General features: G+C 45.7%; 1 protein-coding gene across 1 annotated transcript; it reads right to left on the bottom strand.

Annotated features, from left to right (window-relative positions):
* Positions 1 to 3,525: 3,525 nt before the first annotated feature.
* On the bottom strand, positions 3,526 to 7,436 carry PNMA8C (PNMA family member 8C). The gene is made up of 2 exons (XM_055311214.1): positions 6,322 to 7,436; positions 3,526 to 5,329 (listed from the first exon to the last, which is right to left on the bottom strand). The coding sequence occupies exon 1, from the start codon at positions 6,941 to 6,943 to the stop codon at positions 6,323 to 6,325; it is 621 nt and encodes a 206-aa protein (XP_055167189.1). The 5' UTR covers positions 6,944 to 7,436; the 3' UTR covers positions 3,526 to 5,329; position 6,322.
* Between the last annotated feature and the right edge of the window lie 17,879 nt (positions 7,437 to 25,315).

Below are 25,315 nucleotides of genomic sequence, written 5' to 3' on the forward strand. Positions count from 1 at the left end.
TGTACGCTCTCTTTGCTGCAAAGAAACTGTGGCATGGGTAGTATCAGCTCCACTTTACAGATAAGGGAACAGGGCCCAGAGAAGTAAAATCACCTCCCTGAAGGCATACAACTAGTTGGTGGCAGAGTCAAGATTTGAACCCAGGTCTGTGTGTGCAGCTCTGAATCCTTGGACGCTCTCTCCATTGTGTGCCCTGGTGATGCTATGGCACAGGTTGGGTACTGTCTCCTGAGGGATATTACCCTGGTGTACTCACTACTTTGCCCAGATTCCAAAGCAGCCTTTTGTCAGAACACAGCATATTGTCTTAGGAAGCTGGGCACACGGTTAGTTCAGGAATCTGAGCTATGAAACCAGGCTAATGTGTTCTCTGTGGATGAAAAACACAACGGTCACTGGACCCAGGATCCCAGTGGCCAAAGCTTAACAGCTTCCTCCATCTTAGCCATTGTGCTAAGTCATTTATATGTCTGAATGGATATAGTCCTCCCCACACCTGGTTGAACAGGTTACTACTATCCCCATTTTCAAATTAGCAACCCCGAGACACAGGAGGTTCAGTGGTTTGCCCAGGCTCATGCTTTGGGAGGGAGAGGAGTCAGCACTTGAACCCAGGCCATATGTCCAACACTAGCCTTCATCTCCAAACCTCCATACACCAGGCAGAGGCATCTGCTGCCTTAACTGGCAGGTTGCCTAGTGAGAAAGCCAATTTAGAGGAATTTCTGATTCAATTTCCTTATTTACGTCATAGATATTTATCTGCATTCTATATTTATTGCCATAATAACTGTGTTTTTTTATTTTCCATATTCTGATGCCTTGCTATCTGGGGCCTGGCTGGCTCTTGAGGGACTGCCCCTCCTGGGGTCAGGCAATTCCTAGAGAAAGTAAACAGTACTTGCCCTTGAGCATGTTCTTGAAATGCAAACCAACCACTCCAGAGCCCACACCTCCAACTACCTCCTTTAGCAACCTTCCCATTCTGGCACCATCCACCTGTGCTATTCACCCCAGGGCCAGGTCTCAGACAACTAGGGACAGCCCCTAGACCCCAAAATCTGCTGAAATTATTCAAACTAGCCGGTCACGTCTGCTTACTGTGTCTCATCCACTCCTTCCTGCAGAAACCACAGTGGCATTAAAATCTACACAAATTAATCACCATCGAGAGATATATCAAGCCAGAAAAATATAGGGGAGCAATGAGGAGATAAAATAGGGGGAATAATCCATCCTGGGGTGGCCTGGAAGGCTTCCTGGAAGAAGAGACCTGAGGGTTAAGAGTCAGAGGAGTCCTGTAAGAGCATCCTAGGCAGAGGCAGTACAGAAACAAAAGTTCTTTGGGGGGGAGGGGGGAGAGTATGTCTGGGGGTGGCTAGAGTATTGTAAAATGGGGAACCAAGGCAAGTGGGGATCTTTGGGCTATAAAGATGTTGAACTTTCTTTTGAACATCTGGGGATGGAGTAAGCAGAGGAGTGACCACACCGATTGAATTTGATTTATCGTTGTAGAGGGATACCGCAGTCCCCAGAAAGCAGAGAGCCCAGTAGTCAGAGTGCAGGGAAGAAATACCCCAGCCTCTCTTTCCTCCTGTCCTCTGACTCCTGCCGCTGCCTCCCATTGGGTGATCCCAACAAGGAAGTCTTAGGGCACAGGAGCTTTGGTATACAGTGCTCCTAGGTGGCCTCCTGGGGAGCAGAGCAGGGTGGAGAAGCACAGGGAGGCAATCTGGAACCCAGTCCATGGAGGTGGCCTCCCGGGGTGCAGAGCAGGGTGGAGAAGCACAAAGAAGCAATCTGGGGAACCCATGGGGAATCACCAGCGCCAGCCCATGGGAATCACATATAGGTTGGCTTCTTGGAGGTTCTGAGCCCTCCTTCAGAATTTTTGGCCCTCAGCAAGCACTGTTGAAGGAGCCTCAGAGAGACCCAGTCCTGAGCCAGGAGCACAGATTGTCCTCAGAAAGACCTAGGCTTCTGTCCTTTTGAGCCTTTCTATGTTGTTTTAGGCAGGTCACTTAACCTTTCTTTATTCATAGAATGATATGAAGTAATAATATACAGCTCATAGTCACTAATCTCCTCTTTTGAAATCCAAAAAAACTCAGAAAACTTTGCATCACGCCCTCCCTCCATAAAAGCAAGGAACAGCATTTAGAGGCACGATCTAGATTTACATAAGGTTATTTATATTCTTCATTTATTTCCCTTAATGTCAATATCCTATATTTCCCTACAGAATACTAATGGGTTTGAATATGGGAACTGCCCAAATCTGCCATGGGGTGAATTACACAATACAAGATATAGTCACTGTATCAGTTTTCTGACATCCCAAACTCTCTGAATTCTTTTTTTTTTTTAAGATTTTATTTATTTATTCATGAGAGACACACAGAGAGAGGCAGAGACAGAGGCAGAGTGAGAAGCAGGCTACCTGAGGGGAGCCCAATGCGGGCCTCAATCCCAGAACCCCGGGATCATGACCTGAGCTGAAGGCAGATGCTTAATCACTGAGCCACCCAGGCTTCCCAATTCCTTTTTTTTTTTTTAAGTTTATTTAAGTAATCTCTATACTCAATGTGAGGCTCAAACTCACAACCCCAATCAAGAGTCACGTGCTCTTCCAACTGAGCCAGCCAAGCAGTCCCCAAACTTTCTGAATTCTGAAGCATGTCTGACTCTAAGATTTTGGATAAGGGGTTGTGGACCTATAGTGTCATACCTTAGGGGTTGGGAAGATATAACAAATTAATGAGTACGAAAGACTGTGCACAGTGCCTGGAATACAGAATGGCTATTATCTTATTCCAGATAAACCATTTCACCATTTCCATCAGTCACTAGGAGCCGAATGTTGTGTGTTTTGTGTTCTATTGGCCATGAGATCTGATGACACTGCTTTAAAAAAGATAATATAGCCCTGGAAAACTTCAGGCAACCCATGGAAGCATTTTTTAAAAAAATTTTTTTTTTAGCAGCTAGATTATTTTTCCCTTTTAATTAAATTTATTTTTTGAAAGATTTTATTTATTTGATATGGAGAGGGAGCACAAGCAGGGGGAGTGGCAGGCAGAGGGAGAGGGAGAAGCAGACCCGCTGGGGAGCAGGGAGCTTGACACGGGTTTTGATCCCAGGACCCTGGGATCATGACCTGAGCCGAAGGCAGATGCTTAACCGAATGAGCTACCCAAGGGCCCCCATTTTAAAAAAGATTTATTTTAGAGAGAGCATGTGTGAGTGAGGGGAGTGGCAGAGAGAGAGAGAATCTCGAGCAGACTCCCCACTGAGCATGCAGCCCAATGTGGGGCTCAATCCCATGATCCTGAGATCATGACCTGAGCCGAAATCGAGAACCAAATGCTTAACCAACTGAGCCACCCAGGCGCTTCTAGATTATTTTTCTAAATTAGATCTAGCATAGATTCCCCCAACATATCAAAGAGCATACTGTGATCGCATTAACATACATTTATTTTATAAGTTCATATTTGTACAATAGAGCATCAACCACAAAGAACAGTGAAGAATTATAAAGGAACCCACTCTTGGAAATGGGGGTTCACCAAGGCCAGCTGCGGGCTTCTATATCAGCCAGCACGTCCAATTTTGGGGGGGGATTTTCACGTAGGATTTGCTGTGTGCCAGCCAGGTCTCGACTCACACAGATAACTGATTTCAAATGGTAACAGGTTTGCACAACTGCTTGCTTTGCTGTGTTAGGAAACTCTTCCAGAAAACCTTGAGAACTGGTAGATTTGGTTCTGGGGGCAACAATGAACATTGACACACACTCGCGTTGTGTATCACAAATATGAACGTTATATGGGGAAACACCCGAAACTCACAATAAGCACAAATACAGTCTTGATACTTCAATAAGACTATAAGGAACGTCACGCTGTCCCTTGTCACGATACAATGACTGTGCCTTGGTGGGAGAACAGCATGCAACAAGCAAATGTGCCTGAGGTCTTATTCAAGCCCGAACTCTGAGGAAAGAGTGAACACAGTAGCACAATACACACCGTGAGTGCATTTGCCCAGGCTGGAAAGTTACAAGGGCGAAAAGGATCAAGAGAGGACTACAAACTTCTAGACCACAGATGCACTTGAAGAAGAGTAAATATATGTGTGGGGAGGGCAGGAAAAGCTGGATCCCAACCATTGCACAGGAGAAAAGATGGTTGAGGCGATGATTCAGAGCCAGCTGGGGGAGTTCACAGAAATCAGTCTTCCAGATTTTAGGTTGTCAAAGCAAGGGAACTCTTAAAAATCCCTTCTGTCTTGACCATTGCTGGGAATGCAGGGGCCTAGGAGGAATTTCTGACCTCCTGAGGGTGGATCCCTTGCCTGTACCCTGATTGCCAAGGTGAAGGGGTGGGTAGAGAGAGAATCTCCACTTTTAGGCTCTGTTAGGGGGGCCCCAAGGGGCAGCTTCACAGAAATAAGAATAGGGCTTGGATGCTGGAAGTCACAAAAGTGACCGATGCCCACTACAGTAATACATTGGGGGTCTCCACTCTTACGGTTTGGTAGGTAGGAATCTGAGCCTCTGGGGGTGTGTGTGTGTAAATTGTATTAAAACAAAACAAAACAAAACAAAACAAAAGAACTTCAACTCAAACCTTTGCAAATCCCTGAACTAATGGAATTTTGCAAAATCACAAATCGGATCTCCCTGAAATAGAGCTCTGTCTACCCACGGACACTTCGATTTTACCTGATTCATTTTTTTGCCTGTTTTTTTTTTTTTTTTCTCCACCATCACGGGAGACTCCAAAGTTAATGTTGTTAACGGGTAACTCTTGTAGGTGACCTCTTAATTATTTACCTCCTTTTGGACTATTTCCTGAAGGTCTTGCCTTCTGTTCTTTAGAGTGGGGAGCCCCCTCTGCACAAGTCAGAGCTTCTGGAGTTGAATTTGGGGAGACCCATATCCTAACCCCATGTGCCAATCAGAGCAGAAGAGTCTCATGTCTGACCATCCCTTGTCCTTGTAAGGGAGACTGAGTGTGTACAGAACAGTGACAGCTCTTGACAGAGTAGGACACAGAGCACTGAGCTTCTCAGGTGTGGCAAGCAGGCAACTCACTTTGTCAGGCATGGCTTCTGCTTGCCACGTGCGAAACAGGGTGGCCCACTCTGGATGAGTTTGCACCAGAGGTGCATTCAAAGTCCATCCTTTTAAAAGATAAAAAAAAAGGGTGGGGGGCGGTGTTTAGACTTCGCAATAGCAGGATTTCCAGCAAGGCCCAAAGCTAAAAGTCTGTGTGTCTTCCTGGTATCAGGTACTCAGCAAAAGGGGCTGTCCCCGTCATCAGGCCTGAGGGGACAGGAGGGCAGGTGATGGTTAAGGAGATAAGTGGCTTTTCTCCAGCAGCGGATTTCCCCATGTTCCTCCTGCTTGGCTTTTCCTCAACTCTGGCAAGAGACCTTCTGCAAACCCTTGAAATCCGGGACCCCGTTTCTCCTCTTGTGGTTTCCTGCCAACACCTGCTCATGCAAGGAGGTGGGGGTGGGGAAGCCTGCGATCTCCATGGTCACAGTGCGATGATGGTGATGATGATGCTGATGTGCTTCTCGCTAAGACTGCGAGCCACCTCCCGGCTCCTCCCTTGGGGTCTCCCAGTTGTTAGACGTCGTTTGCCGGGTCTTCACTCTTGCCCACTCAGACGACACTCACACACATACCCAGGTGTCACTCCCACAGTTACAGGTTACCCACAACTACTCAAATATTACCTGCTCTGACTCATACGTTGGGTTCAAACTCAGATGCTACCCACGCACTCAAACAGCACGATGCTCATTCAAGTATTCAAGTAACTCAGATGTACCCGCACCTACTCAGGTATTAATACGAGTGCCAGGAGGCCAAGGCCTGGGTCTCTCTACTCCCTGCCCAGAGCCTGGGACAGCGTCTGGTATACACTAGGGGCTATCAGAAAACGTTTGGTGAATGGCGGAGTGATCCATACTCAACCAGATGTTGCCTCTGTCTCCTCAAATGGAACCCACGCCCAGATGTACCCCAGTAACTCCCGGGTTCCCCAGACTCCACCAGCGCCGTGAAGGCAGGGTCTGTGTTTCTGGGTTGGGTTTGCACCCGGCTCCCCGCTCCTGGAACAGTGCCTGGGACATAGCAGGTGCACAGTAGATGTCTGTGGAATGACTGAATGGCCCACGCTCACCCAGACGTTCCCCACCTCACTCAGATGTTACCCACAAGTTATTCACTCGGGTGGAAATGCCCCCCTGCTCACTCGGCCGCCACCGCCCCTCGCCCCGCTGCCCCTCGCGCCCTCCCCACCTCACCTCACAGCTTCTTGTCAGAGGCATGGTGTCGCCGACGGTTTTTCTTGTGCTTCCGCTTGCCTCTCTTGTCGTCTCCAGCCTTGCTCTGCTTCTCCGCGGGGTCCGGAGGTGGCGCCCCGACCGCGCCCGCGCCTGCGGTGGCCCCAGCCCCTGGCTTCTCCCCGGGCCCGGGCGCCCGGCACTTCCTGGCAGGTGGCTCTCTGGGGCCCGTCACCGTGGGGCACAGCTCCTGCCGCAGGACCCGGGCCACGTCCTCCACCGTCCTGCCCTCGCTCTGCAGGAAGAGGTTCAGCTTGGTCAGGAACTCAATGTCCTGCTTCCGGGGCATGTAGACCACCCTCCACATGCCGCCCTTGCCCTTGACCTCCTTGGGGATCGCGGCGTAATTGATGTCCTCCTCCAGCCGAATGATGGCTGCCTTGGTCCGCTCTTCTTCCAGGAAGGCCTTCCCGGCCACTTCGAACTTGCCCAGGGGCTTCAGGGGCACGCGGATGATCTCCTCGAATTCCTCATGGTCGCAGTCCTCTGGGATGCCCAGGATCATCAGGGACTTGTAACTGTCCACTTCCAGGGCCTTGCAGCCGTGCTCCAACAGAGCAATGTCCTTCACCCCAAAGAGCATCTTGCCCAGCTCCCGGAGGCAGCAGTATGCCCGCTGGTGCACACCCGAGCTGCCTCGGGAATCCAGGGAATGATCCAGGATGCCACGATCCTTCCTGAAGGCTAAGGAGGAGAGAGGCCTCTCGGCCGGTCTGTCCAGACTCCAGTCAGGGATGCTCCTGGCCCTGCCCTCAGGGCTGCAGCGTCCAGATTTCTGTCACCTTCTCCCGAGAGGGCTCTTGGGAATTTCCAGGGACTAACACGGCAGGAGATAGAGGTGTTCTCTGCCAGCTGGCTGGCGTGGGTCCCGAGTCGAGGCAAGGCCGCACCAAGGAGGGTCTGAAGATGCACTTCGCCTCTCTTGGCAATGGTCTCCAAGGGCTCACCCGTCCTGGCAATCTCAGCAGATCTGGGACAGGGGACCTCCCTGGGGCTGCTGCCACCGGGTCTCGTGGGTGAGGGCCCAGAAAGCAGGGTGGCTGGTCTCTGGCGGTTGGGCCGGAGGTTGCCTTCGGTGCCCTGTGGCCCTGCTAAGACAAGGATGTGGCTGCTGCACTTGCTCCCGCAGTGACGTCACCGCCTCCTTCCGCTCTTCGGCCCTGAAGTCTCCATGGCAACCGCTGGAGCATCCCCTCTGCCATTGGCTGGGGCCAGCCGCATTGAAATCAGAGTCCAGGGGGGTCACTCAGGGGTGAGGGGTCAGCCATCTGCCTTCGAAAGCACCCTCCTTCCTCCTTTGAGAAAAGGGCTGATTCCAGGGGAGAGGAGACAGAGAAGATGCAAGAAGAGCCTGGAGCATCTTTTTCTGGGTCAGAAGGTAAGGAAATGCTCCAAGAATGATGAGAACAGGTGGAAGTACAGAGAGCTAGCTTGAAGGACTCCCACTGGCCAAATCGGGGACAATTTTAGCATCAATATTAAAAATGAGATCATAGGGACACCTGGGTGGCTCAGCAGCTGAGCATTTGCCTTTGGCTCAGGTCATGATCCCAGGGTCCTGGGATCCAGCCCCAGATGGGGCTTCCTGTGGGGAGCCTGCCTCTCCCTCTGCCTATGTCTAAGCCTCTCTCTCTGTGTCTCTTATAAATAAATAAATAAATACATAAATAAAATCTTTCAAAATGAGATAATAAACCCCTTGATAAAATAAGAATCCATGAGTCTGTGTAGTTATAAAAAAGTTAATAAATGGAAAGTTCGGTGGAGGAGTGTGGGCTATACGTTGTCTCACAGAAAACTTACAAATCAAAAGGAACAAGAGTCTCTTTCCCTTGGAATGTCCTTGTTTGTAGGTCACACCCACTACAGCATGCAGGGCACCATACTGGCAATTTTCTCCCAAAATGGTTCAGGAGGGAAAAAAGTTCTTTGTTCTGTACTTGCAACTTTCCTGTAAGTTTGTGATTGTTTCAGAGCGATTTTCATTTATTTTTTTTAAAGATTTATTTATTTATTTATTTATTTATTTATTTATTTATTTATTTATTTTTTTTTTTATGATAGAGATAGACACACACAAAGAGAGAGGCAGACACACAGGAGGAGGGAGAAGCAGGCTCCATGCCAGGAGCCCGATGTGGGACTCGATACCCGGACTCCAGGATCGCGCCCTGGGCCAAAGGCTGGCGCTAAACCACTGAGCCACCCAGGGATCCCCTCAGAGCTATTTTCAAAAAGAAAAAAGAAGTGCCCCGCATGTCGGGCCACCTTCACAATGTCCATTTCTCCCCCTTTCTGTCCCAGTAGCAAAAGCCAGAAAGTTTGAATTAGATCGACATCCTCCAAATTCCCAAACTCAAGAGTTGGGCGATGAATGGCTTGAACTAATTAGCATAACCCCACCCCCTTGCCACAGTGATTGGTTCAGAAATGGTCACCCAGGTAACCCAGGCCTAAGCCAGTCAGTGTGCTGTCTCTCCCTGCTCACCGGGATTGGCTAAGGGCTGGATACCCGAACTCAGTGCAATTAAAATGAAGCTCTGGAGCTTTGAGACTAGTTATGAGGAGGATTTTGCTCCTCCCAATAGGTGTGAAAGAACCAATATGGGAGGTGCAAGAAGTCATCTTGAAACCGTGAGAGAAGCCGTTCTGAGGATGAATTCCACATCCAGAGGAAAGCAGAGCAGCGGGAATCACAGAGAAACTAAACCATTGTCCCGATGTCTTCACAGACTTCTGGATCAAACCATCCCTGAAGCCGATCCCTTTGAAACCTTATTTTTAACTTTTTAAGTGAAATGCATTTATAATGAGAAGTGTACAGGTTATAAAGGAAAATCTAGAAACTGAACACATTGTATAACCAGCACCCAAATCCAATAAATGAATGTCATCAGCATCCCCGGAAGGATGTTCTCTGCTTTCTTCAAGTCACTATATCCTGTCAAGGGTAGTCACATCCCTGAGTTTCACTAGCATAAATTCATCTTTTCTGGTTTTGTATTCTACATAAATGGAATCGCTCTGTGGTTCTTTTTTTTTATTATTAAGATTTTATTTATTTATTCATGAGAGACACAGAGAAATGCAGAGACATAGGCAGAGGGAGAAGCAGGCTCCCTGCAGGGAGCCTGACTCAGAACTCGATCCCAGGACCCTGGGATCACGACCTGAGCTGAAGGCAGACGCTTAACCACTGAGCCACCCAGACACCCCAACTGTCTGGTTCGTGGTCAACATATTTGTACGTATCTGTTGGTTATAAGCCTCATCAGATGTTAAGCTAGTAGATACTCCCAGTTTCTCAAAGTAGTTGTATAATTTTACACTCCCCTAGCAGTACTTGAGAGTTCAAGGTCCTTCACATCCTCACTATCACTAGCTATTGTCAGAATTTTCCACTTTGGCAACTTGGGTGTGTGTCTCTCCCTGTGGTGTCTCCTGAGTGGAATCTCATTGTGTAATTATTTATTTATTTATTTATTTATTTATTTATTTATTTATTTATGATAGTCACACAGACAGAGAGAGAGAGAGGCAGAGACACAGGCAGAGGGAGAAGCAGGCTCCATGCACCAGGAGCCCGATGTGGGATTCGATCCCTGGTCTCCAGGATCGCGCCCTGGGCCAAAGGCAGGCGCTAAACCGCTGCGCCACCCAGGGATCCCCTCATTGTGTTCTTAATTTGAATGTTCCTGATGGCCAGTGACATTGAGGATACTTTTTTCAGGGGCATATTGGCCGTTTGGATACTTTGTGAAGAGTCTATTAAAGTCTTTCACTTTTTTTTTTAATAATGGGATTGTCACTTTTCCTTATTGATTTGTAATTTATATAATCTGCATATAGTCTAGATTGCTTTAAGCTGATCTGACTTGGATTTTCTGCAACTTGTATCCAAAATGCAGCTTCTTTAATACAGAAAGACTTCCAAGTATTTACTGCAGGCAACATTTGCTTTGTCTTTTTCACACCTTGTAATTGTTGTGGCCATGATTATATTATATTATGTAGGCACAATGTTGGGCTAGTATTTATTATGAAATTTCTCTCTCTCGCTCTCTCTCTTTAAAAAAAAGATTTTATTTACATATTCATGAGAGACACAGAGAGAGAGAGGCAGAGACACAGGCAAAGGGAAAAGCAGGCTCCATGCAGGGAGCCCGACATGGGACTCGATCCCAGGACTCCAAGATCACACCCTGGGCTAAAGGCAGCACTAAACCATGAGCACCCAGGCTGCCCTCTCTCTTAAATTTCAAAGACACCTCTCCAACTCTCTGAGTTATCTTGGGAGCAGAATATACAAGTAGAATGTGTGAACATCGGGCACCTGGTTGGCTCAGTAGTTGAGTGTCTGCCTTTAGCTCAGGTCGTGATCCTGGGGTCCTGGGATTGAGTCTTGTATTGGGCTCCCCATGGGGAGCCTGCTTCTCCTTCTGCCTATGTCTCTGCCTCTCTCTTGGTGTCTCTCATGAGTAAATAAATTTTTAAAATTTCAAAAAGAAAAAAAGAACATGTGAACTTGAGGGCAGGACTGGCAGGGACCTGAAGGTGACCCAGGATGTGAAAAACCCTTTAACTGGTAGTCAACCTGAACTCCAAATTTGGCCTCTCCAGGAGACCCTGCCCCCAGCGCCTCACAATGGCACCTCCCTTCATCTGTGAGTGCCCACACTGAACGATTGGTGTGTTAAGTCAGTGAGAACATAGGGCAGCGTGCGGTGATAGAAGGACCTTGAACAATATCTTGGGGACTATCCATTGTTAGTTGGAGGGAATTGCTTAGGTCAGAGGCCACCAGCTGCAAGCCTACACACAGGAAATTAGACTTCAGATTATTTGTTTTTTTCTTTGAGAGAAAGTGAGAGAGAGCATGAGCCGAAGTCAGGGGTGGGGGAAGAGAGAAGCAGACTCCCCACGGAGCAAGGAGCCCGACATGGGGCTTGATCCCAGGACCCCAGGATCATCATCTGAGCCAAAGGCAGATGCTCCACTAGGCCACCTAGGCACCCCCATATCAGTTTTATATGACCCACCCTACTTTCCAAAAATTTGAATCAATAGCCAACTTTTTAATTCCAAATTTGGAAGAAAATACAGATTTCTGGCTTTCCTTAAAAATGAGAGAATCTGTCAACATAGACTCTTATTCTCATTCTGTTAAAATCTGTTGAGGCTGAGAAGCTTGTCTCTCTTTAATGGAATCCCTGCTCTCTAGTTTTTCACAGACCCCATCAGCCCCAATTGTACCCCACCCCACTCTAGTTATGCATCTACATTATCTACATTGTCTCTGTAGGTGCTAGAATTTGACAGGTCTAATTGTTATTTTTATTTTTTTTGGACAGGCCTAATTTAAAAAAAAAGATTTCATTTATTGATTCATGAGAGGCAGAAAGAGAGAGGTAGAGACAGAGGCAGAGGGAGAAGCAGGCTTCCTGTGGGGAGCCAAAGCAGAACTTGATCCCAGGACCCTGGGACTAGATGCTCAACCACTCAGCCACCCAGGCACCCTTGACACGCCTAATTCACACCATTAAATGCATCACTATTTGTTTTGTTGTTTTTGTTTTTTAATTAATTCACCCTTCAACATCTTTGAGTTATTCTCCACAAAGGGATTTAACCATTAATGGTGTAGATACCAAGTTGTCCTGGGCGCAGAAACCTTCACTTCTGTGTCAAGCTCCCTTGCACCTCATTGATGCCTTTAGTGGGAACACCCCTCAGATCCCATCTTTTCTCCTCTCCCCTTCCCACCATTCTAGACTCTGTTATGTCACTTCTTGCCCTTATGTCATTTCTTCCTTTTTCCAGCCCATGTGTACAACGGTTCCTCCATTAGCAGAGATAAATTACTTTCAGGTATAGAAGGAAATAGAGAATAGTTGAGGTCTGTTTGATGCCAGATTGGGGCTCTGTAACAATATTGATGCTGACAATAATAACACCACCACAAATACTAAAACTATTACCAGTAGTTTTTTTTTTTAAGATTTAATTTATTTATTCATGAGAGACACAGAGAGAGGAACAGAAACAGGCAGAGGGAGAAGCAGGCTCCGTGCAGGGAGCCTGACATGGGACTTGATCCCGGGTCTCCAGAATTACACCCTGGGCTGCAGGCAGCGCTAAACCGCTGAGCCATCCTGGCTGCCCCATTACCAGTAGTTTTAAACATTGATTGGTTAACTTCTCTATTGGTCAGGATAAGTTAAGTTATGCAGCTCGTTCTTTCCTTTTCTGGGCTATGTGGTGATTTTGTTCTGTCTTACTTAGCTAAGCAGGGCTTATGTACCATTCCCTGAGTGGCTCTGGGTTAGAGCTATCTAAAAAAAAATTGGGGGGCATCTGGGTGGCTCAGTAGGTTAAGCGTCTGCCTTCAGCTCAGGACCAAGCCCCGATCTGAGCAGGGAGCCTGCTTCTCCCTCTCCCTCTGCCCTTCCCCTGCTCCTGCTCTCTCTCTCTCTCTTCCTCTCTTAAATAAATAAATAAATAAATAAATAAATAAATAAATAAATAAATAAATAAAATTTTGTATGGGATTTAGATGGCAGATAGCCACTATAGAAGGAAGGTCTGCACAGGACCCAGGCACCGCCGTGGCTCATACATCTTATCACTGATCTGCTCTCTCATCTCTTGGCTTGGGATGGGATCAGACCTCAGCTCCACCTGCCCCTGCTGGCTGTTCCTCTCCAGCTTCTGTGAATTTTGGGCCAGGCGCCTATGTGGCTCCTTGGGGGTAGGGGACCAGCTTCTCCTGCACATCATGCATAGAATTGAGGTTGTTGGAGATAAGAGACACATAGGGCTTCCGGTTCATTCTCATGGGTTCCAGGTTGTTCTTAAAGGGTTCCAGCATCCCAGCTACAGTAGTCCCCCCCTTATACATGGTGGATGTCTGAAACTGTGGATAGTACTGAACCCTATATATACCAATGTTTTCCCCTCCATACATACCTACGATAAAACTTAATTTATAAATTAGGCAGGGGAAGAGACAAACAACAATGGTTAATAGAACAGTTATAACAATTTACTGTAATGGAAGTTATGTGAGTTTGGTCTCTTTCTCAAAAGACCTTTTTAAAAAATATTTTGTTTATTTATTCATGAGAGACACAGAGAGAAAGGCAGGGACATAGGCAGAGGGAGAAGCAGTCTCCCTGCAGTAAGCCCCATGTGGGACTCAGTCCCAGGACCCCAGGATCACGACCTGAGCCGAAGGCAGATGCTCAACCGCTGAGCCACCCAGGTGCCCCCTCTTTCTCAAGATGTCTTATTGGATTGGACTCACTCTACTTCTCGTGGTGAAATGAGGTCAATGGTGCAGGTGTTGGGAGGATTGCACACAACGAAGGAGGACCATCTGGTTCCCTGTCACAATTGACTGCAGGTAACTAAAACCCCAGAAATTAGAACTGCAATTAAGGAGTGACTATTTATGCATCCAACTGACTGACAGACACTTCATATCCAATACTAGCTACAGAGGCGCAGACCTGGCATATACTTGTCCTCCCGAAACCCTCAATGTCCCTAATTAGTAACTTTTTGAGGTTTCTACCTGCTGTTTCTGGGTCTGTGTTTCTCCCTGCTTGGTCCACGTGGATGATCGAGAAGTCCTACCAATTGCCGTAAGGAGATCCTCATCTCCCGGTCACTCGCAGTGCACCTGCTTCTCTAATGAGCATTGACTGATCATAAACAACCAGGACTCTTCCTTTATAAGATGACAGGTTTGGATTAATGCATTGCTTTTCAAGTCCTCCTGAAGAGAGAGGGGAAATGTGCCCTCTCATCTAGGGGCTTTAGGAATCAGCTCTTTGACAGAGATTTCTTTGAAGTCTTATTTTGGCATTAAAAATTCACATTTGAAGATTTGTGACAGTGACAGTATCGTAGCCAATGAGGTTTACCGGAGGTATGATTATTGCTAAAAATTCACATTTGACTCCATAACATGACATTGTTCCTTTTTTAAAAAATTCTTTTAAAAAAGATTTATTTATTTATTTGAGAGAGAGAGAGAAAGCATTCAAGGGAGAGGGGGAGAAGGGGAGGGAGAGTCTCAAGCACACTCCGAGCTGAGCGTGGAGCCTGATGCAGGACTCAATCTCAAGGCCCTGAGATCATGACCTGAGCCCAAACCAAGAGTCCAATGTTTAACTGACTGAGCCATCCAGGCGCCCCTTGTTCATTTTATTTTTAATTTTTAAATTTTTATTTATTTATTCATGAGAGCTACACAGAGAGACGCAGAGACACAGGCAGAGGGTGAAGCAGACTCCTCTCAGGGAGCCAGATGTGGGATTTGATCCCAGGATCCAGGGATCACGCCCTGAGCTGAAGGCAGATGCTCAACCACTGAGCCACCGAGGTGCCCCGTTGTTCATTTTAATGCAAAAGTGGCTTTTTCCTCAAAATATGAAATAAAATTGGCAATCAAAAATATTTGTCAGGGGAATGTAGGTTAGCTCAGCTACTATGGAAAACAGTAGGGATGTTCCTCAAAAAATTAAAACTACCATGGAATCCAACAGTTCCACTTCTGGGTATTTATCCAAAGGAAATGCAAACAGTAACTCAAAAAGATGCCTGTATCCCATGTTCATTGCAGTATTTTTTACGACTGCCAGGTTGGAAACAACTGAAGTATCCATCGCAATGAATGAAAGGATAAAGAAAATGTGGTATATACACATGATTGCCAGAGGTGGGGAATAGGTGAAGGTAGTCAAAAGGCTCACACTCCCTTTTACAAGATAAATAAGTCTTGGGGATGTAAGGTGCAGTATGGTACCTATAGTTAGTAATACCATGTTGAATATTTGAAAGTTGCTAACAGAGTAGATCTTAAAAATTCTCACCATAAGAAAAAAAATGTGTTATAACTATGTATAGTGATGGATGTTTTTTTAAAAAGTATTGCCAGAGATTAATGAATCCTTGGGGTTCCGTTGCATATCCCTGGGCTTATGCACATTCCAAATTGAGAAGCAGGAGACAGAATGGTTCATTTATTCGATCCCCCAATATTGCCTGAGAAGTTTCCTTGTTCCAGGCTCTGGGCAACGTGCTGGGCATACTGGAGTGAGTGAGACAAGCTCTGCTTTTAGGAGCTCGGTCTGGTGGTTGGGACAGGCTAGGTCAGCCTGTTTACAGTTAGATGGAGAAGCCCTGTAATTACCATGGATATGTGTACTGATCTCCGGCGTGGGGCATAAAATACAGAATATACTAATTGGGGCACATTTGGCCAAAGTTTAAAGAGAGGACTGCAAAAAGTTTTTTGGTGGCATTGAGCAACTAGTCTTGTCTAGCCTCATCCATTAAGACTTCCTGGAGGAGGTAAAACTGGAAGGGACCTTGAAGTATGCATAACCACAACAATAACACTTTTTTAAAAAAAGTAGTCATTGCTATCATTTACATAGGGCATGCTATGTGTCAGGTAATATTCCAAGCCCACTATCTTTACTAAGTCATTTGGTTTTACAAAAATCCATGAGTTAGATATCATTTTCTTGGTTCAGTTGTCCATTCACTGAATAAATGTTTACTGTGCATCTCCTCTTTTAGAGTGAGAAAAATGAAGATCGGAGAGGTTAAGGTATTTATCTAGGGCCACACAGCTAGTGAATTTTTAATAACACAATTTGATTTTTTCTGTGAATTTTCTGTTCATATCTTTTATCTATTTTTTATTTGACAGGCAGAGAAAGCGCAAGCAGGGGGAACAGCAGAAGGAGAGGGAGAAGCATGCTCCCCACTGAGCAGGAAGCCTGACGCAGGGCTCTCAATCCCAGGAACCCTGAGATCATGACCCCCGTCCAAGGCAGACTCTTAACCAACCAAATCACCCAGGCGCCCCCTCACTTTAACCATTTATAAAAGTACAGTTCAGTGGCATTAACTACATTCATGATGTGTGTAACCATTACCACTATTTCTGGAACTTTCTCAGCATCCCCGAAAGAGACTCTGTACCCATCAAACAAAAACCAGCCCTCCCTTCAGCTCCTGATAACCTCTAGTCTGTCTCTATGGCTTTGCCTGTTTTAGGAACCTCAGATAAGTGGAAGCATTTAATATTTGCCCTTTTGTATCTGGCTTATCTTAGTCTAATGTGGTCAAGGTTCTCCCATGTTGTAGCATGTGTCACCCTTTTATTCCTTTTTATGACTAATATTCCATTGTATGGAATACACATTTTGTTTCTCTATTCATCTGCTCTTAGAGATTTGGGTTGCTTCCACTGTTTGGCTATTGTGAATAATGCTGCTATGAACCCTGGTGTACAAGTGTTGGTCTGAGTGTCTGCTTTCAATTATCTTGGTGTATACTTAGGAGTGGAATTGCTGGATCATATGGCGATTCTGCATTTAATCTTTTCAGGAACCACGTACTATTTTCCACAAACGCCACACCATTATATGCTCCCATCAACAATGCACAAATATTCCAATTGCTCCAGTTCCTTGCCAACACTTGTTAGGCTCTGTTCGCTTTTATTTCTTTTAAGGTTTTATCCAATTATTTGATACAGAGAGAGAGCATGGGGGGAGGAGCAAAGGAGGAGAGAAAATCTCTAGCAGACTCTCTGCTGAGCGTGGAGCTGGACCTGGGGCTCCATCTCACGACCTTGAGATCATGACCTGAGCCAAAATCAAGAGTGGGACACCTAACTGACTGAGCCACCCAGGTGACCCTCTGTTCACTTAAAAAATAAATTATAACCATCCTAGTGGGTGTGAAGTGGTATCTCATTGTGGTTTTGATGAGCATTTCCTTAATGACCAATAATGTGGAGCATCTTCTCATATGCTGGTTGCCATTTGTATGTGTTCTTTTGCGAAATGTCATTTCAACTCTTTTGCCTGTTCTGAATTGGGTTTTGGTTGTTGTTGTTAGGTTGTATAGGGTTAAATATTTAAATGTTATCAACCAAATTAGTAAGCTGTTAAATAAAGTGTGTTGTAGACTTCTGCCTTGATACCCGTACCTTCATAGAGACCTAGATCCATCCATTGATGGATGAATGGATAAACAAAATGCAGTACAGCCACACAATGGAATAACATTCAGCCACAAAAACGAGTCAAGTACTGACCCCCCACTACAACATGGATGAGCCTTGAAGACATGCTAAGTCAAAGAAGCCAGGCACAAAAGACCACATGTTGTATGATTCCACTTGGATTAGATATCCAACATATGTAGGGGCGCCTTGGGTGGCTCAGTTGGTTAAGTGTTTGCCTTTGGCTCAGGTCATGATCCCGGGGTCTTGGGGACCCCACATGTCCGGCTCCCTGCTCAGCAGGGAGACTGCTTTTCTTCTCCCTCTGCCCCTCCCCCAGCTTGTGCTCTCTCTCTCTCTCTCTCTTTCTCATGAATAAATAAATTTTTAAAAATTTTATTTATTCATGAGAGAGAGACAGGCAGAGACATAGGCAGAAGGAGATGCTCAACCACTGAACCACACAGGCACCCCAATTTTTTAAAAAAATTAAAAAACAGATGTCCAACATAGATAAGTCCAGAGGTAGAAATTGGTTAGTGGCTGCCAGGGACCGGGCAGGGGAGAATGGGCAGTCGAGCAGCCTGGGTGGCTCATCACTGTTTCATGGTTACAGGATTTCCTTTGGGAGAGATGAAAGTTCTTGGAATTAGAGATGATGGTTGCACAAGACTTTGAATGTACTAAATGCCACTTGTGCACACGTTAAAATGGTTCATTTTCCAAGAAAGAAAGTTCATTTTTATTATGTGAATTTCACCACAATTTAAAAAAATGTTTTTTAATGACTCTATTTTTGGCTTGGATCCATGGTGGATCCATTCACCGTGATAGGGAAGCTTTAGGGAGCAATGGTCGGGGAAATCAGGAATCTCACTTTTAGAGGTCTTAAATTTGATATGTCTAGCAGACATCTAAATGGAGTTAGACATCTGAGCCAGGAGTTCAGGGTAGACGTGGGGCAAGGACATAAATTTAGAAGTCATGGGGACATGGGAGGTATTTTAAGCCATGGGGCTGGATGAGCTCATCTAGACAGTGTTCGGAGAGGAGAGAGATGGCCCAGGCTCAAGCCCCCAGGGCCCCACTGGGGATCAATGTCAGGCAAAGGAGGGGGAAGCATAGAAAGGGATCGTATGGGAGGGAGGAGTGGGAGACCCCCAAGAGTGTGAAAATAAGAGTAAAAGATCGCAGTTAGACCACATATCCATTCACAGAGGACAGTTTAGCACCCATGGAATGGATGATATGTATATATCATCATATATCATCATATTATCATCTCATATATATATGTATATATATAATAGATCTATATCACCTATATATCAGGATGATATATAAATTGGAAGGGAGTTCTCTCTACACTGATATAGAAAGATTCCCCTCCTATGAATTGAGATGCTGACATCTTAAGAAGTATTGCTTACATGATAAAGCAAAGTGTATGACACTGTTTTTTAAAGAAAAGCCACGGGGGATGTTATACAGGGAGAAGTAGTGACTTGCAGGGGAGAAGCCTGGCAGACGCCCCTTAATCAGGGGATTGGAGTGAACAGCCCCAGGGATGGGACCCATTGAGATGGTGTGCTCCTGCTTTGACGCACTCTCAGGAACACAGCATCCCTTCTGAGGGGCTCCCTCCCAAAGTGCAGCCCCCAAACCTAATCTGGAGGGACATCAGACAGAGCAAGGGTCATTCTAGAAAATAACTGGCCTGGGGGTGCCTGGGTGGCCTCTGACTCTTAATTTCAGCTCAGGTCATGATCTCAGGGTCATGAGATCGAGCCCCCAGTCAGGCTCCACACTCAGTAGGGAGTTTGCTTGAGATTCTCTCTCTCCCTCTTCTCTCTCTGCCCCTCCTCCCACTTGCTTTTCTATCTCTAAAATAAACCTTAAAAAGAGTATGAAAGAAAAGAAAAAAAAAGAAAATAAGTAACTGGCCTGTACTCTTCAAAGTGTCAGGCCACAAAAGTCCAGAGAAGACAGAATGGGCTCCAGTGTGAAGGAGATGAGAAAGACACCAGGACTCAGTGCAGCTTAGGACAGACACCCCTTTGGAGCCTAGAAGGACTGGACCCATTGGCGGGACTGATGGGAGCTGCCGATCAGATGGTGTGTGGGCTGAGTGCTGAGCGTCTCGTCTTGGGGACTACTGCGGATGTTTAAGAAGATGGCCTTGGGCACCTGAGGGGCTCAGGGGTTGAGTGTCTGCCTTTGGCTCAGGTCGTGATCCTGGGGTCCTGGGATCGAGTCCTGCATCCAGCTCCCCGCAGGGAGCCTGCCTCTCCCTCTGCCTATGTCTCTGCCTCTCTCTCTGTGTCTCTCATGAATAAATAAATAAAATCTTTATTTTAAAAAACTTGTTTTTAGGAAGTGAACACTGACATATTCAGGGGTAAGGGAGTGTGACGCCCACAAGTAGCTCTGAAAAATATGTAAATATATACGGGGGGCAGTAGGAGTGGGATGTTAGACTCCTGGGGCAGCCCTGACAAAGCCCCACAAACTAGGTGTGTGAAAACAACACAAACGGGTTCTCTCACGGTTCTGGAGGCCAGAAGTCTGAATCAAGGTGTCACTAGGGCCGTTCTTCCTCTGAAATCTCTAAGGGACTCCCAGCCTCTTCTGGCTCTGGGGGGGGCTGCTGTCAATCCTTGGTGCTCCTGGGCTCCTGGCTGCATCTCTGTTGTCACATGACTTCTTTTTACAAGAACACCAGTCACATTGGATCAGGGACCCATCCTACCCCAGGATGACCTTATCTAATTACATCCACAATGACCCTATTTCCAAATAGGGTCACATTTGGCCTGGGTGTGTGTGTTAGGACTTCAGCCTATCTTTTTTGGTGGGGGTTGGGGGGCAGGGGGTGGGGGCGGGAACACAGCTCATAGCAGAGGGAGGAAAGAGAGAGAGGAGGAATGAGCTCACAAATGAGGCAGGATGTGCCACGTATACAGGAGTTTTGGGTTCTAGTCTTGCAACACACTGTAAGTTTGGAATTAGTTCAAAACAACAAATAAAAAGGCATACTGGCAAATGCAGCTCAATTTATTTGCCTAATCATCCTCCGAGGTGGGTATTGTTATCATTTCGTGCCCATCCTCCAAATGCAAAAACTGAGGTGCAGAAAGGCCAAGCAACTTCCCCAGGGTCACACAGCTGTCACACGGCTGGTAAGAGGCGAGGCCCCTTGAAGTCCGGCTGCAGAATCCACACTCTAGAACTCTACCGCATAATGTCTGTGCTTCTCTGTTCCTTTTTTTTTTTTTTAATGATTTTATTTATTTGAGAGAGAGAGAAAGAGCACAGGAACAGGGGCAGAGGGAGAGAGAGAATGGTGCCCCACATGGGGCTCGATCCCAGGACCCCAGGATCATGACCTGAGCCAAAGGCAGCTGCTTAAAGGACTGAGTCCCCCCAGGCACTGGAGGCTCTGTTTTTAATAAAGGAAGATGGGAGACCAGGAACTGGGGCTTGGGGGCACAGTGGGAGCGTTTGAATGACAAAGGAGATTTACCAACCACTGGTTGGAGAGGAAAATTTACTAGAAAAACGAGTGGGTTTCACACTTTGAGGTCTGTGGTACTAGATTTTCTGTGAAATCAGGAGGCTAGCTGTTTGAGGTTTTTTATATGTATGTTTTTCCCTCTGCATGGGGACAGGGAATGACTTGCATGAGGAGTGGGGTAGAGGGGGAAGTGTGGCCCCCTTTCCCAGTTTACAGTCCATTTGCACCTCACCACCACCCCTGAGCCCTGTGATCTGGCGCTGGCTGGCCCATGTCCTTCCACCGACCACCAGATCTGTGTGAGCTAAACTCTGGGAACAGAGCATGTCCTCCAGGCTGAGAGGGAGGGAAAGGCCTAGAAGGGTGTTCACAGGCCAAGAACCAAAGCAAACAAGGTCTGTTCCAGGAACAGGAGTCCCGTGGCAGGGGTGGGGAGCGCGGGGCTGTAGGGAAGGCGGCGCCCCACATTTGGAGGGCCTCCAAAGCAGTGTGGGAAGTTGAGCTTGAGCACCAGAGAAAGCAGGGCCTGTGGTGGGTCCTCTCTGGCAGTCGCGGAGAGAGATGATGGACTGATGGACTGGGGGTCGGGGAGTGAGTGAGATCTGGGTTCGAATCTCAGCACTGCAGCGCATTTGCGGGGTGTGACTTGAGAAACTGTGATTGTCTGAATAAAGGCTTCCAAAGAGCACTACTTTCTACTTGTCAGAACCCTGCTGCCTCACATGGCAAAAGGGACCTTCCATGTGATCATGTTAAGGATTTTTTTTAAAGATTTTATTTATTCATTCATGAGAGACACACAGAGAGATGCAGAGACACAGGCAGAGGGAGAAGCAGGCTCCCTGCAGGGAGCCCCATGCAGGATTTGATCCCAAGACTTTGATCACGACTTGAGCCAAAGGCAGATGTTCAACCCCTGAGCCACCTAGGTGCCCCCTAAAACTTTCTTTATGATTCTTTGGTCACATACAAGCTTTAGAATTCAAATGTATCAAGCTTGTTCCACTCCTCAAATCCAGTTTTTCAAAGCACTGAAAGCATTAGTGTGTTTCTGTGAATTATAGAACATAACAATTGTAATCCTTAGTCACAATAATCAAGGAACAAGCCTAACAAAGAGTTCTGATGAGTACCATTTGGAATCAAGGGGTACAAATGGCAGTTGTGATCTTAAACAAACCTCAGCATTCGATTAATTTTGGTGTCTTGTGTCCTTTGTGTAGTCGGAAGGGAAACCGACTTCCAAGATAAATAATCAAAAGGTTTTTTTAAACACTAGTTTCCTTTTTCTGTAGAAAATTATGAAGAAGAAAAAGAAATTGGCTAATTCTCCCACAGTCCAGCAATGGCCATGATGTTTCCTTTTTTTTTTTTTTTAAGATTTTATTTATTTATTCATGAGACACACACATGCACAGAGAGAGAGAGAGAGAGAGAGAGAAAGGCAGAGACACAGGCAGAGGGAGAAGCAGGCTCCATGCAAGGAGTCCGATGCAGGACTCAATCCCGGGACTCCAGGATCACGCCCTGGGACAAAGGCAGGCACTAAACCTTAAGCCACCCAGGGATCCTGGCCATGATGTTTCTTTTGGAAATGTTAACAGTTCTTAAGCATGGTAAGAAAATGCCTTTAGAGGGCACCTGGGTGGCTCGGTGGTTGGGTGTCTGCATTTGGCTCAGATCATGATCCCAGGGTCCTGGGATCAACTACCACATTGGGTTCCCCACAGGAAGCCTCCTTCTCCCTCTGCCTGTGTCTTTGGCTTTCTCTGTGTGTCTTTCATAAATAAATAAATTTTAAAAATATATATATATAAAAGAAAATGCCTTTAGTACATCACTCAAGTTAAGGATATGAATACTTAATGTATGAGAAAAGAGAAATCTGAAGACTGACAGCTCAGAAGTGCTATGTGGCTCCACAATCATGAAAGACCCAAGCTCCCTTTAACTTGTGGCTCCACCATTCTCTGCCACATAGCTTCCACTTCATGGCCCAATTTGGCTGCTCAAGCTCCAGTCATCACATCTGAATTCCAATCATCAAGAAAGGGGACAGGGTAAAGAGTCACTTGTTTCCCTTTTACAATACTTTCCAGAATTGGAAATCAATAAAACAGCAACAGTGACAGAGCTCAGAGACAAAACACCTATGGAAAAGGGTAGGAAATAATGAGATTTAAGGCAGGATCAGCATGGTCTATTTCACCAAGGTATATAGTATGGCCTCAGCCTTTGGAAAGCCAAGCAGACATCTGGGTCCCCCTGAACCCAGTAGCATCTGTGATGCTGTATTGCCGAGGTGGCCATCACCTAATTCCATCAGTGGGGGGGATCAGAGAGATCATTTCCATCTACCATCATTATCTGAACGCACATTGTCCAGTTGTTGAGTTTTTTTTTTAAAGATTACTTATTTATTCATGAGAGACACACAGAGAGAGGCAGAGACACAGGCATAGGGAGAAGCAAGCTCCATGCAAGGAGCCTGAATCAGGACTCGATCCCGGGGCCCCGGGATCACGACCTGAGCCAAAGGCAGATGCTCAACCACTGAGCCACCCAGGTACCTGTTAATTGAGTTTTTGTAACTAGGAGCAAAAATCTCCTCATGCTCTCTATGTGTTGAAAAGTTTTCAGTTAAAATATGAAAGAATTAATTAATTCAGGAGTAAGTTGCTAAAATAATAAATGATTATTGTGAAAGCTGATTTTGTGACAAAAGAAAGACTTACATATATTTAAAGAGAGAAGTGGATGCCAATATTAGAGAATGTGGTGGCCATACACATTTTTTTTCTTTTTGGTGATACACATTTAAAAAGGACATAATGCCAACCAAAGCTGAAATTGATTTTTAAAATAATGAAAGAACAAACAATAAAGATTAGATTTTAGGAGCACCTGAGTGACTCAGTGATTGAGCCTCTGCTTTTGGCTCAGATCATGATCACAGGGTCCTGAGATCGAGTCCCGCATTGGGCTCCCCACAGGGAGCCTGCTTCTCTCTCTGCCTGTGTCTCTGCCTCTCTCTCTGTGTCTCTCATGAATAAATAAATAAAATATTAAAAAAATATTAGACTTTATTGTGATTTACTACGAGTCTAATCTTTTTGAGTGATTGAGTGCTCTGGTATTCATAACATTATATAAAATAACCATTAATAACTACATTTAAGGGGCACCTGGGTGGCTCAGCGGTTGATCATCTACCTTTGGCTCAGGGTGTGATCCCGGGGTCCTGGGATCGAGTCCCACATCGGGGCCCCTGGATGGAGCCTGCTTCTCCTTCTGCCTGTGTCTCTGCCTCTCTCTGTGTCTCATGAGTAAATAAATAAAGTCTTAAAAAAAAAAAAAGAACTACTTTTAAGGGGCACCTGGCTCTTGATCTCAGGGTTGTGAATTAGAGCCTCATGTTGGGTGTAGAGATTAATTAAATACATAAAACTTAAAAAAATCATATTTAGCTATTTCATTGCATTTAAGCCACAACTCACTCAAGAAAAACGATTAGAAATGGAAAACAAAAAAATAAAAATAATAAATAAATAAATAAATAAATAAATAAATAAATAAATAAATAAAAGAAATGAAAAGGAGAACATCAAGTTTGCTATCTTAAAATTTGGGGGAAATGCTCAAAATCAACTATAACATCCATGATGAATCATCCTTTGGTCCGGATGTATGAAGTAAAAAGAGAAATAGAGAATTTTGTTTTTTATTTTGTAGACCTTAATGTAGAGAATTCAGGTACTCATAAGCCCCCTTCTGGGATCTCATCTCCTCCCCGCCAACTCTCTGTGCTCTTTAGTGTCTGCTTTATGTATGCACCTGCCTTATTTGTTCTGTTTATAATAAACACTCTTGAATCTCCTACCCAACTTGGAAGGTGTGACGGTGCATTGTAATAATTAATTGTGGTTGATTGCTAAAATAATGGCCATGATGAAGCATGCCTCCCTGGGCCACGCCTCTTTGCAGTGTGACTTGCCATTGAGAGGACTCAGTGGCAAAGATCCTGCTTCCCGGATTTGAGCGGGTCTTGTGGCTGCTCTGACCACTAGCCGGAGGCAGAAGTGATACAGTGTGACTTCCAAGTTAGATCTTGAGAGGCCTTGTTGCTTCTCCTCTTGTCACCCACACAATCACATACACACGTAGACACAAAACATGCATATACATGCACACACACTTATACACACATATACACGCACGTATGCCCACCCATACAAATGCACAATTATGTATTTACACATATACACACATACACATAAATACAAGCATTTGCATGCATTTACACATGTATCTACAAAAACATGCACATACACACGCACTCACACAAATACATGCATCTATGCATGTACACATAGAGAGAGAGATGTGCTGATATACGCATAAAGCATTTCTTCTTG

Source organism: Nyctereutes procyonoides, unplaced genomic scaffold (assembly GCF_905146905.1).
Source record: "Nyctereutes procyonoides isolate TBG_1078 unplaced genomic scaffold, NYPRO_anot_genome, whole genome shotgun sequence".
Lineage (NCBI taxonomy): Eukaryota > Metazoa > Chordata > Mammalia > Carnivora > Canidae > Nyctereutes > Nyctereutes procyonoides.

What these genes read in the sequence shown, in the direction of transcription:
- PNMA8C (XM_055311214.1), bottom strand. Translation starts at nt 6,943, where the DNA reads ATGCTCTTTGGGGTGAAGGACATTGCTCTGTTGGAGCACGGCTGCAAG.